The 16,535-nt window shown below is 36.8% G+C and overlaps 1 protein-coding gene across 1 annotated transcript; it reads right to left on the bottom strand.

Moving 5' to 3' along the window:
• Positions 1-4,970: 4,970 nt before the first annotated feature.
• Positions 4,971-6,190, bottom strand: LOC139893833 (omega-6 fatty acid desaturase, endoplasmic reticulum-like). Its single transcript, XM_071877020.1, has one exon. The coding sequence runs from the start codon at positions 6,170-6,172 to the stop codon at positions 5,048-5,050; it is 1,125 nt and encodes a 374-aa protein (XP_071733121.1). The 5' UTR covers positions 6,173-6,190; the 3' UTR covers positions 4,971-5,047.
• Between the last annotated feature and the right edge of the window lie 10,345 nt (positions 6,191-16,535).

Below are 16,535 nucleotides of genomic sequence, written 5' to 3'. Positions count from 1 at the left end.
CGCGCATTAGGTGTACGAGTCGCATAGCTCGCATGGTCTATCTTGGGATCTGTCTGAACGTTTGTTACTTTATGTACTATTTATGTAGTATATTCTTGTCATTTGGTGTTCCTAAAATAGTTGAGTAGTTAAAAATAAAACAAGATATAAACGTCTAATACACATTGTAGAATGACATTTAATTATAAATGAAACAACAACACTTGAAATAAAATTATCCCGTTAGCGACGTTCATGCAACATCTACATAGAAAGGATTTGGTAGAAAGTAACACATGGGTGTAAGGTGAGAACCATATTTGTAGAAGACGTTTACGAAGTTATTCATAGTAATGTTAAGACAAAGACTTGATGAATCTAGAGACATAATTACATAAGGATTTTGGACTATCAGAACACATCCGACTCACATAATGTGTAATGACCAGAAAATTTGCGACTAAATTTAAACTTAATCTTTAAAGGATTAATGATTTCGACACGATAAACAAAGTCTGTAAAACTGAATCTCAAAATTTTTGAACTATTCAAGTACCCTTCGATTTTCTCAACGATTCGCGAACAATTATATGTAAATAGATACATATATATACTATAACTTGAAAACGTAACAAAGTTTTAATTGCATAATACCGTACATTAAACTTATTGGTTTATATATCTAATTAAATATATATGATTTCAAGTTATTTAGTAAACGATAGTAACATTCGATTATTGATTTGATTGATATTTAGATAAGTTAACTAAAACGTTTAAGATGAACCAGTAAAACACTAATTTGATAAAGTATTTTCAAATTGCTACAGTACCCAAAATGCTACAGTGTTTTCGAAAATCACTATTTGCTACAGTAAAATTTACTTTGCTACAGTGAATTGCTACAGTAAAAATTGACTTGCTACAGTAGCTTTGCTACAGTAACTTTGCTATTTTAAAAATGTATTTTAACAAATAGCGAGACGATGATTTATAGAAGTAAATGACCAAAATACTCGAAAGTTTAAGATATACTTTGAGTGGTATAGTTTAGGAATAATTTAAGGCTATATTTTAACAAAGGTACGAGTCACGAAATGTAAAATGCAAGTTTTCTCAGCGTACGAAAGGACATTCGAGAAACCGGAACCGGGACATAAGTCAAGTAACAACGTACGACTTATCGGAACAAAAGTTACAAGTTAACTATGCACGTAAATATAATATAATATATAAATAATTATATAAATTAAATATAATATATTATATTTAAATATGTCGACAAACTAAAATACAACACGATTGTGAGCTGGAAAAAGAGGTCATGCGATCGCATGGCCATTGTGCCTCAGACCCATTATTATTATTATTATTATTATTATTATTATTATTATTAAGATTAATATTATTATTAATCTTATTATTATTAGTAGTAGTATTAATATTATACATAAAATACTACGACGAGGTCTTGAGCGTGTCACTTTCAAAACGAGTTTCCGAGCGAGCTAGAGCTAAGGAAAATATGGGTTATTACCAAGGAGGTTATGGGTAATGTTCGGGGGTATTTTTGTGAAGCAAACCTCGTGTTTATCATCTCCGATGCGTCTACGTGCTTTCCTACAATATTGTATATCAATATTTAACTGTGAGTTTCATATGATCCCTTTTACTCTCTACATTTTTGGGCTGAGAATACATGCAAATGCTTTATTAACTGATTTACAATATTTATATGTGTGAGTTTCATATGATCCCTTTTTATATATATTTTTGGACTGAGAATACATGCACTTTATTTTAAACGCAATGGATACAAGTACATACTAAATTCTACACTGAGTTTGAACCGAAAATCCCTTAGCTTTGGTAACTAGTAACTGCCAGTTATAAGAACTGGTGGGCGCGAGTAGTTGTATATGGATCCATAGGGCTTGATATCCCCGTCCGAGCTAGAGCGCTAGCCTTTTAACGGACGTATGCTATTTGAGAAGCGTACACGTTGGTTTGCGTGTATTATTAAGATGATTATACAAAGGGTACAAATTATATAAGCATTAAAGTTTAGTTACCAGGGTGCTCAATTTTGTAGAACCGATTGATAAACGTTTCGGATGAAACAACTGAAATCTTGTGATCCACCTTTTATGTAAAACCTATTGATAAACGTTTTGAATAAAACAACTGAACTTTTGTAATCCACATTGATATACGGATTATGTGTAATATTAAAACTATGAACTCACCAACCTTTGTGTTGACACTTGAAGCATGTTTATTCTCAGGATTCTAGAAGTCTTCCGCTGTTTGCTTATACGTGATACAAGATATGTGCTTGGAGTCATACATGCTATATACAAGAAACTTGCATTCACCAAACCATTACCATGTATCTTATTTTGACTGTATTGTCAACAGATGTATTATTGTAAACCATTTAAATGGTGATTGTCTATACGTAGAAATCATCAGATGTTAAAAACCTGGAATTTATATATTCATTTATGAAATACCTTTTCAAACGAATACAATGTTACAAAATGTATCACATAGAGGTCAAATACCTCGCAATGAAATCAATGAATGACGTGTTCGTCCATATGGATTTGGAGCGATCGTCACAAAATGTCCTTAACCTCTTCTAGAATTTTGTGATGAATTATCTTTGAAATAGAACCCGTAGTATCCTTTAACACAACTTTGAGATCACCTAGTGCATTTGGAACGCAAGACTTTATAACACCAATCACCTTATACATTTTGTCTTTTTTCAAACAACGAGATATTGCTCCTAAATTCGAGTCCGCTTCATTAAAAAACATATACAAAATGATTGATTATTATTTCACTTTAATGTACAATTGAAAGGGAAAACACGATTGATTATTGATAATTACCGCTATCAGGATATGCCCAATGTATCACAAAGAGCCACGAAATTTGTTCAAAGCTATCATCGTATGTTCCCCATGAGGAACTTCCCTTACATAAACGTACAATAAATTTTTGGTTACTCATTTGTATAATATGTTGCTATAATCGTATCTGGAACGTAGTGTAGATTCTTCAATTTTGTTGAGAGTTAATTGGTTGAATGTTTTGTTTGAAAGTGATGAAAGTGCATGAGCAAAATGTATATATTGCAAACTGAATGTATTTGTAATCTCAGTTAATTTTTAGTCAAAATAAGGTACAAAACATTAACTTAAAAAATCAAGAATTGTCAGAAAATCTTATCCTCATAAGGTACACGTCTATCGCAAGATAGACCTTGCGAGCTACGCTAGTCGTACATCTAATCCGCACTACCCACAGTACACTGAAAGTCACAAATGACATAGTGACCGTGCGGCCGTGCGAGATGAGTTGTCTTGGTCATCCGTGTTAGTCTCCAGAACGAGACTTCAAATTCCTCGGAAAACTCACCAATCGCACAGTCGCACGTGGGTTTGCGACTTGCGAGGGCTTTTTGGCAAAAAAAAAAAAAAAAAATAAAAAATTTGGAGCGAATCCTTATAGTTCGGAGAGAATTTGGGCGTTGTGGTCAATAGCCCATAAAAGAAATTTATATTATTATTATTATTTATGGAAGTGGACTATAATTTGGACAACTTAAAATGATTTAATGGATTATTAATATGGAACTGATGAAATACTTTTTAACTAACATTTAATATAATGTTTAATCAGTTCATATTGATCAAGCCAAAATTGACTTGAGTGCAGTTGTTTGATTATAGTTAGGATTCTAACCTCGAAGGTACAACTCTCGGTTAAAATGGTTAAGATGGAGGGGGTGTTCGTTGTTCACTTTTGTCGAGCCTCAATGAATGTTAATGAGAGGAGATGATGTTCTCCATCTCTTTGTCTTGTATCGTGTGTCTGTCTAGAATAGAATTTGTCGTCCTTCTTGTAAGTTGTCTTCTTTGTATAAGAAAAGGAGTAGGAAAAACCTATTAAGAATGGTCCACTAAAGGGGGTCCACTAAGTGTAGTCTACTAATAATAGCTTGTCAATGGCAATTTATTTTGTAAGTAATATATGGAGGTCACCAAGGGTAACTCAATAACATAACATATAATGAGTATTAACGGCCTATAATAGTGCGTACGTATCACTTATCAGTTATCACACTAAGACTCAAAACGTATTGCGTTGTACGTAGTAGATTGTAACTTAGTGACTAGTTTACGTTGAGTCAAGTTCACTTGTTTGAGTTTACGGGTCAATATTTCTAAACCTAATTTGAAAATGATTTGGGCTCAATGAGTCTAAAGTACTTAACCAAGACAAGATCCACACAACATGTTTAGGTAAAACTAAAGAGCCAATGTAATATAATGTGAATCGTGATCTTCTCATTTTATTATGGCTCTGATACCATAATATAATGTGAATCATTATCTTCTTATTAATAAGAATAAGTATTTATACATCCCCAACATCTTGTGCTCCAAGGCAATCTAGAATTCTATAATAATACAAATACGAGGCTAGTTGGAATACAAAACATATCTTTGCCATATTTACATATATTGACTATTACATTGATTTGACGGTTTCAAGATCACCCTTATAACATTGAGGTTCAGGGTTCGAGTCCTGCTTAAGACATTTTGTGGTGTAAATATTCGTGTAAGTATTATGTGGGTGTCTGAGTTTAGATAAATGCATTAAAGGGTTTAATGTTTAGGTAAATGCGTTAAAAGATTTAATGGGCTGGCAAGTTATATCTTTTCTTAAAATAACCTGAAATTAATTACTCCGTACTTGGTATTCGACCCGTTGACCCGAACCTTAACATAAAAATGAAATGTCGACATTTGTGTAAGTTTCATGTATAGTTTCAGATTTTGTCGCAAATTATCACCATTAATTGATTGTTAATTATTGCTTATAATTAAATTATTTGAAATATAATATATAAAGTAGTAAAGTACTGATTACCATATTTTGTAATTGAATGAAAATATTATGCAAATCTTAGCACGTGATTTGGTTCACATATTTTTTCAATGTACCTTAATAACATATATGATACATAACACTAATGGAGATCAACATCAATCTACTTCTTAAACCAGTAAACACCTTTCTTCTCTGGATCTTCTTCAATAAACAGACACTCTTTTGTCTCTCGAAAAATCGCTTTTAAGATCGGAGTATCATCGTAGTTATAGTAGTCGCCCAAAATTGGTTTCACAGCTTTTGTAGCCTCTACAATATGATAATGTGGAATAGTTGAAAACAAATGATGAACCACATGAGCATTAGGTTCATCATGCCAAAATGTGTTCCATAATCCATAATCCCTATCAACCGTTCCTAAAGCGCCTCGTAACCAATCCCATTCCCTTGAATCGTAGTGAGCGACCGAAGGATGATTATGGTTCAAGTATGTGAACAACATGAAAAACATACACATAATGATCAAGGGGTAACCATAGATGTTAAGTAACCAATTGAAACCTTGTTTTACACCAATTCGATAGAGTCCATACAGAACGGCGAATACTCCAATATCGGATAGAAAAACTTGAGCACGTTCGCTATCGTTGAAGATAGGACCTAACGGGTTGAAATGACTTGGGAACCCTTTATAGATTCTTCCATGAAGATTGAAGATAAAGTAGCCAGGGTAGCCGAAAACTAACCTAAACATAACAAACAACGCGTTACCTATTGGATTGGAAAGAATTTCAACAAACCAAGTATCATCCTTGAGTTTAGGGACCCAATTTTCGTCTTTTTCAAGTGAACTTGTGTTAGCGTGATGAGTACGATGACTATATTTGAAAGAAAAGTATGGAGTGAGAACAAGCGAGTGAAAAATAAAGCCGATTGTATCATCAACCCATTGGTATTCACTAAAACAATGATGACCACAATCGTGGACGATATTCCATAATCCCACCATAACGCTTGCTTGAGTGATCCAATAAATCGGCCATGCTATGTACGAAAAGGGTGGGGAGAGGAGGGTAATGTAGTTATTTGCGATGTAGTATAAGGAAAAGATCATGCACAAATCGCGAATTAAATAGTAGAACGAGGTTGTAAGAGATCGGTTGAAACAGTGTGGAGGTATTGCTTTTTTGAGATCAGCTATACCGAATGGAGGTTTTTCGACAGGAGCATGTTTGAAAACATCTCTTGGTTTCGGAGACTCGTTCATTCTGCCTCCTCCTCCCATTGTCTTTGTAGAAAAAGTCTAAGAACCTGTACAAGAAGAAACTAATGATTAAAACAAACATATCAGTATATACATCAAGTATTTGTTATTAATTATAATAGCAGTATATACTACAAGTATTTGTTATTAATTATAACTTAAACTCTTGGTTAATTATAATTAATTAAGTAGTTTTGAGATTTGAAGATCAAAGTCATACCTTGAGCTAGGTGTAAGAGATATGATGATATTTGCTTTGGTGATTGATGGTCTTAAAAAGAAACGAAACCATTTTATAAGGGAAGTTGGAGGAATGTTGACAAAATACCTATTGGTTTCTACATGTGCTTTAAAAATAGTTTCAGTCAAGTTTGGTAGGCTTTAAGCAATAGTAAATAAAGTGTATAAATTAATTCATGACGTTATACTGTAGTAATTATAATGATAAATTATTATGATTATATTATTATTGTTAAAATTAATAATTAATAATTATAAACGCCTTTGAAAAAAAAAAATATCATTATAAACATGTGAAAGGAGAAATGATTTGATTATGATTATAATATAATGTAAGTCAAGATAACCTGATAAATGCATCTACGGCCGGGAGGGTGGGATGAAGGATTATGGAACCTTTTTTTAGCAACAATTCTAAGTCGATTTGGAATGGTGTCAAGGCCATAAAAATCGATTTAGAAAAACTAGACATTCCTTTTGCTCACTCTCTTGTTAGAGTGATAAATATTGGTGCCAGAACACTCTTTTGAAAGGACATTTGGCTTGGTAATCAACCCCTTTACATTCGGTTTGGAAGACTATACAGGATCCAGTAGAATAAAGAAGCAACAATAATGGAACGAATTTCGCGAATTGGGCCTGCTTTGGAGTTTGAATGGGCCTGGACCCGTGAACCCATGGGCAGACTCCTGGACAAGCTGAACCAAATTAAGACCGAAGTTGCTGATTTCGAGTTTGGTAATCAGGAGAATGACTCATGGAAATGTAATATTCAGGGTAATGGGTTGCTTTACATGAGTACACTAGCAGATTTAATCAACGATAAACTCTCCAACGCTTTAGCCCCGGAAGAACCAACAATGAGAAATATAATGGTACCGCAAAAAATCGAGGTGTTTATATCGCGGGTCCAAAAAAACCGTTGGCTCGTTAGAACAGAACTAGATACAGAACTAGATAAACGGGGTATAGATCTTGACACAGTTCGATGTCCGGTATGCGACAATGACGTTGAATCTCTAGCTCATTCGATTTTGTTTTGCCCCTTCACAAAAGATCTGTGGGCTCGAGTTTACAATTGGTAGGGCGTACCTCCCCCTCATAACCCATCGGTTTGTGAGATGGCGCATGTGGGATCAAAAAGGGCATCTCGGGTTTGTGCTTACACTATTTGGCAGAATCGTAACAAGGTGGTCTTCCGAAAACAATCCTTGACGGGTTCGGTTGCTTTACAAGAGATACAAATCAAGAGTTTCGAATGGATAAAATATCGTTCAAAGAAGTAAATTTTCGAATGGTTAGATTGGTTAACAAATGTTGGAAATTTATAGACCCAAACAACAATCACCAATTCAGATTTGGTGATCCCACAAACAACAAATGAACGATAATAATGAAAAGTACAGAAAACGACACAAGAATTACGTGGTTATATGCAATCGGTGTGATTGCTTTAGTCCACGGCCAACTAGAGTGATTTTATTGATATTTTCGTACATAGGGTTTAGGGTTACAATAAGATGTATTTATATGCATACAATGACTTAAGGAGCAAGTAAACAAAATTCTGGAAACTTCCTTCCCGTCAGACGACCCGCGGCGCGCCCATATGGGGCCGCGTCGCGCCTTCACGCACAAAATCGAAACAGAAGGTTTTCATCGATTTATCTCTCGTTTACTCTCTAGGCCGCGGCGCGCCTCCATCTGCATCCGGTCTTCTCCTTTCGTTTTGATATCCTTCACACATCTGACAATCTCCCACTTGAAGATAGTCAAACCAATAACCCAACTCCAACCATTTCAACCAAGAACGTCGAACCACCTTCTTTATACCGCCAATCAAACATGGAACATGCAAACTCAGCATCGCAGGAAGAGCAGACTTTCGATACAAGGTCTTCAACACTACTTGTCGAAATCTAACATCAATAACCCTTTATTACTCTAGTCGACGTCTTCTATTTTCAGTTAGCAAGAAGACTAGTTTAAGTTATGCAAAACTTCAACTTCCCGATCGTAACCACCTTAGTACACATATCAGCAGGATTCTCAGTACCAGGAATTTTCATAACAACTAAAGTATCATCTTCAATGAGTTCGCGAATTTTATGATACCTTAGCTTAATGTGTTTCGTACAACCATGAAACACCGGGTTCTTCCCTAAATGGATAGCACTTTGATTATCACAGTAAAGGATCCAATTTTGTTGAACTCGCCCCAACTCCATCATAAAATTCTTCAACCAAACTAGTTCTTTGCTTGCTTCGGCGGCGGCCATATATTTAGCCTCCGTTGTTGATAACGCAACACATTTTTGGAGTCTAGACAACCAACTAACCGCAGTCTTCCCAACCGTGAAAACATAACCCGTAGTGCTTTTCCCCGAATCATCACATCCACCCAAATCAGCATCAACGTACCCTCTTAAAATGGAATCACCTTTAGTGAATTGTAATCCCATTTTAGAAGCACCTCTTAAGTAGCACAAAAGCCACTTTATTCCTTCTCAATGCTCAATAGCCGGATTTGACATAAACTTACTCACAACTCTCACTGCATGAGCTATGTCAGGTCTTGTACATACCATAGCATACATAATACTTCCAACCGCAGATGCATAAGGGACTTGAGCCATTGCCTCTTTCTCTTTATCCGTTGTAGGTGATTGACTTTTCGATAACTTCAAAGTACCGCCTAAAGGCAAGGATCGTGCCTTTGAATCTTCCATGTTGAACCGCTTTAACATTTTTTCAATATACTTGGTTCAAGATAAAGTTAAAGTACCTTCAACTTGATTCCTTGTAATACTCATCCCGAGTATGTGTTCAGCAGCACCCAAATCTTTCATTTCGAACTCAAGAGATAATTGTCTCTTCAACTTATTAATTTTCGACATGTCCGATCCTGCAATCAACATATCATCAACATATAGTAACAATATAACATAGGAAAAGCTTGAATTTCTTCAAGTAACAACAATGATCCGAATCGCTTCTCATGAAGCCTTTCCTAGTCATAAAGTCATCGAACTTCAAGTACCATTGTGGAGGTGCTTGTTTCAACCCATACAAACTTTTCTTTAATTTGCAAACCCACTTCTCTTTACCAACTACGTCGAAGCCCATAGGTTGCATCATGTAAATCTCTTCATTAAGATCCTCATGTAAAAATATGGTCTTAACATCTAATTGTTCTAGATGTAAGTCATCAGCAACAACAATACTCAAAACTAACCGAATAGTAGTCATCTTCACAACCGACGAGAAAATCTCTTTAAAATCGACCCCCTCCCTTTGTTGAAGTCCTTTAACTACCAACCGAGCCTTGTACCGCTTTTTTCGTCTAACTCATCTTTGACCCGAAAGACCCATTTATTGTTCAATGCCTTTTTATTTGGAGGTAATTTCACTAGTGACCATGTCTTGTTCTTTATTAGTGACCCCATCTCTTCTTTCATAGCAAGCTCCCACTGTATGGATTCTTTAGAATGTCTTGCTTCAAAATAACTCTCGGGTTCACCATTTTCGGTATGGAGTAAATAGTTTACCGATGGAGAAAACCTAACATTAGGTTTGGGCGTTCTAGTTGAGCGTCTCAATGGTGGTGTAACGGGTTGTGGTGATTGAGTTACATCGCCACTTTTTCCACCATTAGAGCTCCCACTACTTTCGGAGCTTTCACCACTCTCCGAATCATCCCCATCGTTTTGATCATCACCGTTAATCGGCAATTTAATAGTTTTCGATGGTGGTGTAACGGGTTAACATTAGGTTTGGGCGTTCTAGTTGAGCGTCTCAATGGTGGTGTAACGGGTTGTGGTGATTGAGTTACATCGCCACTTTTTCCACCATTAGAGCTCCCACTACTTTCGGAGCTTTCACCACTCTCCGAATCATCCCCATCGTTTTGATCATCACCGTTAATCGGCAATTTAATAGTTTTTGAACTCCCACTAGAACCTGTATTCACATCAACAAAATCATCAAACATAACCGGATCATTATTGGATTTAACCGTTACCTTAGAGCCATACAACGAGTTTTCATCGAAGATAACATCTCGACTACGAATCACCTTTCTTGCCTCATTGTCCCAACACTTATAACCCATGTCATCCCAACCATACCCGATAAATGTACATCTTCGTGATTTTGCATCAAGCTTGTCTTTGTCAATGTCTTTGGTCTTCACATAAACATTACACCCGAAAACCCTTAAGTGAGCCAAACTCACCTTTTTACCGGTCCATTCTTCTTCAGGAATTCGAAATTCTAACGGTGTCGAAGGTCCCCTATTAATCAAATAAGCTGACGTGTTCACGGCATCTGCCCAAAACATCTTTGGTAGGCCCGCATGTAACCGCATACTCCTAGCCCGCTCATTGAGCGTCCGGTTCATGCGTTCGGCAACCCCATTGTGCTGTGGTGTTTCCGGAACTGTTTTCAACATACGAATACCATGTTCCTCGTAATAGTCTTTAGATTCTTTGCTGATGTCTCGTTTTCAACAGCAGCTCTCCACACTTTAAAGGTAGCAAATACATCAGATTTAACTTTAAGAAAATAAACTCATACCTTCCTTGTGGAGTCATGAATGAAGGTGACATAGTAGCGAGAACCACCATGTGACTCGACCGTTGTAGGTCCATAAACATCGAAATGAACAAGTTCAAGAATCTCCTTCTTTGGCGCAATTCCCGATTTCCCAAAGGACACTTTCTTTTGCTTCCCCAAGGTACATGGTTCGCAAAACCCGATATTCACCTTCTTTAAATCCAGAATCTTCCCATTTGAAACTAGCAACTTCATCCCCTTCTCACTCATATGTCCTAAACGACGGTGCCATAGAGTAGAATCGGCCCCTACATTACTCGTCACATTAACCTCATCATCATCGAATACCTCGACCATGTATAAAGTTCCCCTTTTATGTCCCGATGCCAAGATACGACCATCTTTTTGACTTGCCACTTGCGATCACCAAAGGTAGTGTGATTGCCTTCTTCATCCAATTGACCAACTGAGATAAGCTTCCGTTTCAAATCTGGAATGTATCTCACATATTTCAACGTCCAATCGGATCCTTGAGAGGTCTTTAATATCATGTCTCCAATGCCTCTTATGTCTAAGCGTTTGTCATCCGCCAATCTTACTTTCCCCCGATACGGTTTAAAATTCTTCATCATCTCCTTACTAGGATTAGCGTGGAATGATGCACCCGAATCCATGATCCAAGCTTCAACCGAATTTTCAACACAACACACCAAAGCGTCATCCGTATCTCCGGAAATAAAGTTCACCCTAGCGTTATCCGCTTTCGGATTCTTACATTGAGTGCTAAAGTAACCCTTTTGATTTCAATTCCAACAAACCGCCGATTCTCGGTCCCTAGAGTTGTACCTCTTCTTGAATTTCTTACCATTCTTCGTACCCTTATCGTTCTTCCTACCCCTGTTGTCAGTGTTTAAGAGCGACCCTGAAGATTCCCCAGAATTCCTCCTACGAGTATCTTCTCCAAGAATCAAATCTCGAATCCCCTCAAACTTGAGTTTAGAAGTTCCCGTAGAACTACTAACCGCCGTAACGGTACCCGACCAACTTTCAGGCAAAGACGAAAGCAAGATCAGTGCCTGAAGTTCATCATCAAATACAATCTCCACCGAAGCAAGTCTTGAGATGAGATTGTTAATATCATTGATATGATCCGTAGCACTAGCACCCTCCTTCATCTTTTGGTTGAACAATTGACGTATGAAAAAAACCTTATTGGCAGCATTAGGTTTCTCATACATGTTTGTAAGTGCTTTAATGCACCCAAACGTAGTCTTCTCGTTAATAACGTTGTAAGCAACGTTTTTGGCAAGAGACATCATAACCGCCCCAAAGCTTGGCGATCTAGTAGATCCCAATCTTCTTGTTTAACATCATCAGGTTTCTCCTCCTTTAAAGGTAAGTGCAGTTTTTTCTGATACAAATAATCCTCTATTTGCATCTTCCAAAACCCGAAATCCTGCCCATCGAACCGATCAATTCTAAACTTTCCTTCGTCCGCCATCGTGCCCTTTAATAGAAACTTGTGCTCTAGATACTAGTTGTTGGGAATTTATGGACCCAAACAACAATCATCAATTCAGATTTGGTGATCCCACAAACAACAACCGAACGATAATAATGAAAAGTAAAGAAAACGACACAAGAATTACGTGGTTATATGCAATCGGTGTGATTGCTTTAGTCCACGGTCAACTAGAGTGATTTTATTGATATTTTCGTACATAGGGTTTAGGGTTACAATAAGATGTATTTATAGGCATACAATGACTTAAGGAGCAAGTAAACAAAATTTTGAAAACTTCCTTCCCGTCAGACGACCCGCGGCGCGCCCATATGGGGCCGCGTCGCGCCTCCACGCACAAAATCGAAACAGAAGGTTTTCATCGATTTGTCTCTCGTTTACTCTCTAGGCCGCGGCGCGCCTCCATATGCATCCGGTCTTCTCCTTTCGTTTTGATATCCTTCACACATCTGACAACAAATCCCAATGGTATCGAGGATCATGGTTAGAGAACAAGCAGGGTGAAGATTACTTTGCATTTTCGCTCTCTGTAATTTCGTTTGTCGTTTTGTTTCTTCTTTTTCGTTTTTTGTAAGACCCGGATATTTTGAATAATTATCTCGGGCGTAAAGTGTACGTAACAAGTGTATTATATGTGTAAATATGTACATGAAGATGTTAGATGTATATATTGATAAATATACGTTATGTATATGGAGTACACGATATATATATATATATATATATATATATATATATATATATATATATACACATGAGAATGTATACATGTATAAGTATATGCATGGTTTATGAAGGTATTAAGTCGAGTGAGACTTTATGATGTAGTCTAGGTGTATATACGAAGCCAGTATGAAGGGTACGAGTCATGCTACGAGTCTTGGACTTAGTTAACCGAAAATTTGGCAAAATACGTGTTGGTCCACGCCGCGATGGAGACCTCCGCGCCGCGAGAATGCAAGCAAATCAAGATCAGGAGGGCACTTAACCAGTTCGAAGTTTTACCTCAACAACCGCGCCGTAAGGATGAAGGGTCGCGCCGCGACCTTCCTGCAGGACTGATCCGATTTTCAGTTTTAAAAAAGGGTAGGTCGAGGGTATTTTTGTCTTTTCGCGTGTGGATCAGATTGTGGCTCTAAATCTCAGCCACTTATCTCTTTTTCTTCATTTCTTTTCTCTTTTCTTTCTCTCTTTTCTCTCAAATCCCAAAACCCTCTTAGATTCAAAGTGATATTTGAAGGTGAAGATTTGTGATTCGATTCTTGGTGCGTGAAGGAAAGTCGTTCTCCTCGTTCTTAGCTACAAGTAGATACTAGCGGTAAGTCCTAACTCCGAATTTCATTTTTGTGTTCATGTTTATATTTAGGGCTTTTGATTGTATGATCTTGAGCAAAACCCCACTAGTTGTTAAATTGAAGATTCGAACTAGTGAATGGTGAGGAAAACCATTTTAGTGGGTTTAGAGTTTGGATGATGAAATTGGTGAGTTGGTAAACATGTTTAGGAGTTTAAATCACCAATTAACTTGTGTTGAATGTGATTTGAAGTGTAATGTAACATCCCGCGTTTTTCCGTTAAATTTAATTTTAACACCGTCTTTTTTTTTTTTTAAAACATAATCTTTCGTATTTAAATTAATAGTTTCCGTGAGTAACGTTCATTATATTCCCGCTATTTAATTTTGACATCACCCGTTTACTCGAGCGTTTTAAAAATATTCGATCGGTTAAATCCCGCACCCGCTTTGAAACTCGAGGGACCGGAGTTGCCAAATGGGCAAACTAGTTGACTAGGTCAACTAGTCAACCCATTTTCTCCACCATTCAATCCCTCCATCTCTCTCTCTTTCTTTCTTTTTTTTTCTCTCAAGAACACAAACATAATTCATCATCTAAATTCGGATCGGGAAGCAAACTTCAAAACGAATTACATATTCGTGGTCCTCTCATCATCCTCTTCGATTTGGTACCAATTTCATCCATTTTGGGTAACATTTCTAAAACTCTAGATTTCTCTAAATTCGTGTTTTTGATTTGAAATGGTGTTAGTTAGTGTCTATGGCTCGTGTCTAGCATGAATATATGTTTGGTTTGCTCGATTTGTTGTTTTTGGAGTAACTAGCATGAACTTGAAACGGGTTAGCTTAATCCTTGATTTTGGATGAGTTAATGTTGTTAGATTGTTAAAGTGCATGTTTTAATTGTGTTACTAGTATCACTAGCTTCGTTTTGATGCGTAGGTTGATTAAGAAAACTTCAAAAACATGAATATTGATTTTGTGATGTTTGACTAGGGTTTGATAGTTCTTGACATGAACTTCTGATGCTTGAATGCCATGGAATGTTAATTGTTAGTGATTAGTTGTAATGTATGCTTAATTACCTTCGAAACGGCATATCGTATGTGTAAATTGGATTCCCGAATCATAAAATACGTTTTACGAACTTGAAACTTTGAAAATAAACCCTTCTTGATCAATTGACGAGTTTTCGGTTATTGTAATTGATGTTTTTGCTTGTGAAAGGTAGTTAATTGTATTCCTTGTCAAAAGAGCTTTCCAATGATATAAGATGCGTATTCTAAGTGTTTACGGTTTGCGTTTTGTGCTAAATTGAATTTTGGATCAAGACTTGAACTTTTGAAACTGACCAGGCACCAGACCACGTTATTTGTCGCGCCGCGGAGCTTTTTGTCGCGCCGTGGCCCAAAGGGTGATTTTAGAACATGTTTTTCAGGCTTTCTGACCTTCAACATAGGCATTTGTCGCGCCGCGGAGCAATTTGTCGCGCCGCGACAATTGCCTGTTTCATCCGAACTTCAGCAAACTTGTTTTGGCCATAACTTTTTGACCGTAACTCCGTTTTCGATGAATCAAATATCGTTGGAAACGTAATAAGATTTCCTTTCTAATGGTAAGGTTTTGAAATGTCAACTCAAACTTTATTACAATCGTTCTAACATGCTTTTATACTTGATTCTTGCATGAAACTTGACAACGTGATTCACATGCTATACTATTCGAGTCGTAACGAGCCATAGGACTAATTGAACACATTTCACCCAACCATGTGTCGTAACCGGTTAATTGATACAATTTACTTGTTTAGGTCAAGACTAAGCAACTTTCATGCACACGTTTACTTTGTGAAGTACCTTTATACTCGTGCACTCGAGGTGAGATCATAGTCCCACCTTTTCAACAACTTTTATTCTTTTAAATCGTGGGCTGAGAAACATATACATTACATACTTATATACATTCCACATGTATATATACTTTTCATACTTTTATACTTTGAACACAAATACGAATACAAGGATACAGACGAGTTAGAACAAAAGTCCTCAATCCAATTATCATTAGTTCCACTTGCAGGGTGTAAGTGTAAGCGAGTGATTATGTTGTGTGGCCATACGGGTTTAACGAACCCTCATTCAGACGGTTCGCTACCGTTAGTGGATGAAATATAATTTCAACGTGCATAGTGTATGTTCTAACACTATATTCAAAATTCAGAGGGAAGATTCAGTTAAGCTTTGGTAATTGGGTGCTCGCAATACAAACTACATTCTTCGGAATAAATACGATTTGGATAATCATCTATACAAACGATTGTGGTTCAAAATATACTTTTACAAATACATTTATGATCTCACCAACGTTTTTCGTTGACAGTTTTCTATATGTTTCTCAGGTTCATACATGGCTATTTGATACATGCTTCCGCGTACATTCATATTTGCTTGGGGTCAAGCATACATGCATACACTCTGATTTCTTGCTTGGAGTCAACCATGCATGCATACGCTAGGGATAGCACTTTTGGATTCAAACTTTTGTTTACATACTTACGCTATTTATAGCAACTGTGTTTTTAAACTAATTATGTCGCAAGTTATTTCATTCATACTTTATAACTTTATACCTTTCAAATGAACGCGACATAATTTTGGTCAAACGAGTCTCATATAGGGACTACGACCACGCAACGGGACCTAAGTTAACGACGCCGTCAATAACGGTTTTGGTCGGGTCGTTACAGATGGTATCAGAGCGTTGGTTGTAGG

The sequence above is a fragment of the Rutidosis leptorrhynchoides genome, chromosome 2 (assembly GCF_046630445.1).
Source record: "Rutidosis leptorrhynchoides isolate AG116_Rl617_1_P2 chromosome 2, CSIRO_AGI_Rlap_v1, whole genome shotgun sequence".
Taxonomy (NCBI): domain Eukaryota; kingdom Viridiplantae; phylum Streptophyta; class Magnoliopsida; order Asterales; family Asteraceae; genus Rutidosis; species Rutidosis leptorrhynchoides.
Note: the sequence above shows the minus strand (reverse complement) of the source record. Positions and strands in the feature narration are given on the sequence as shown.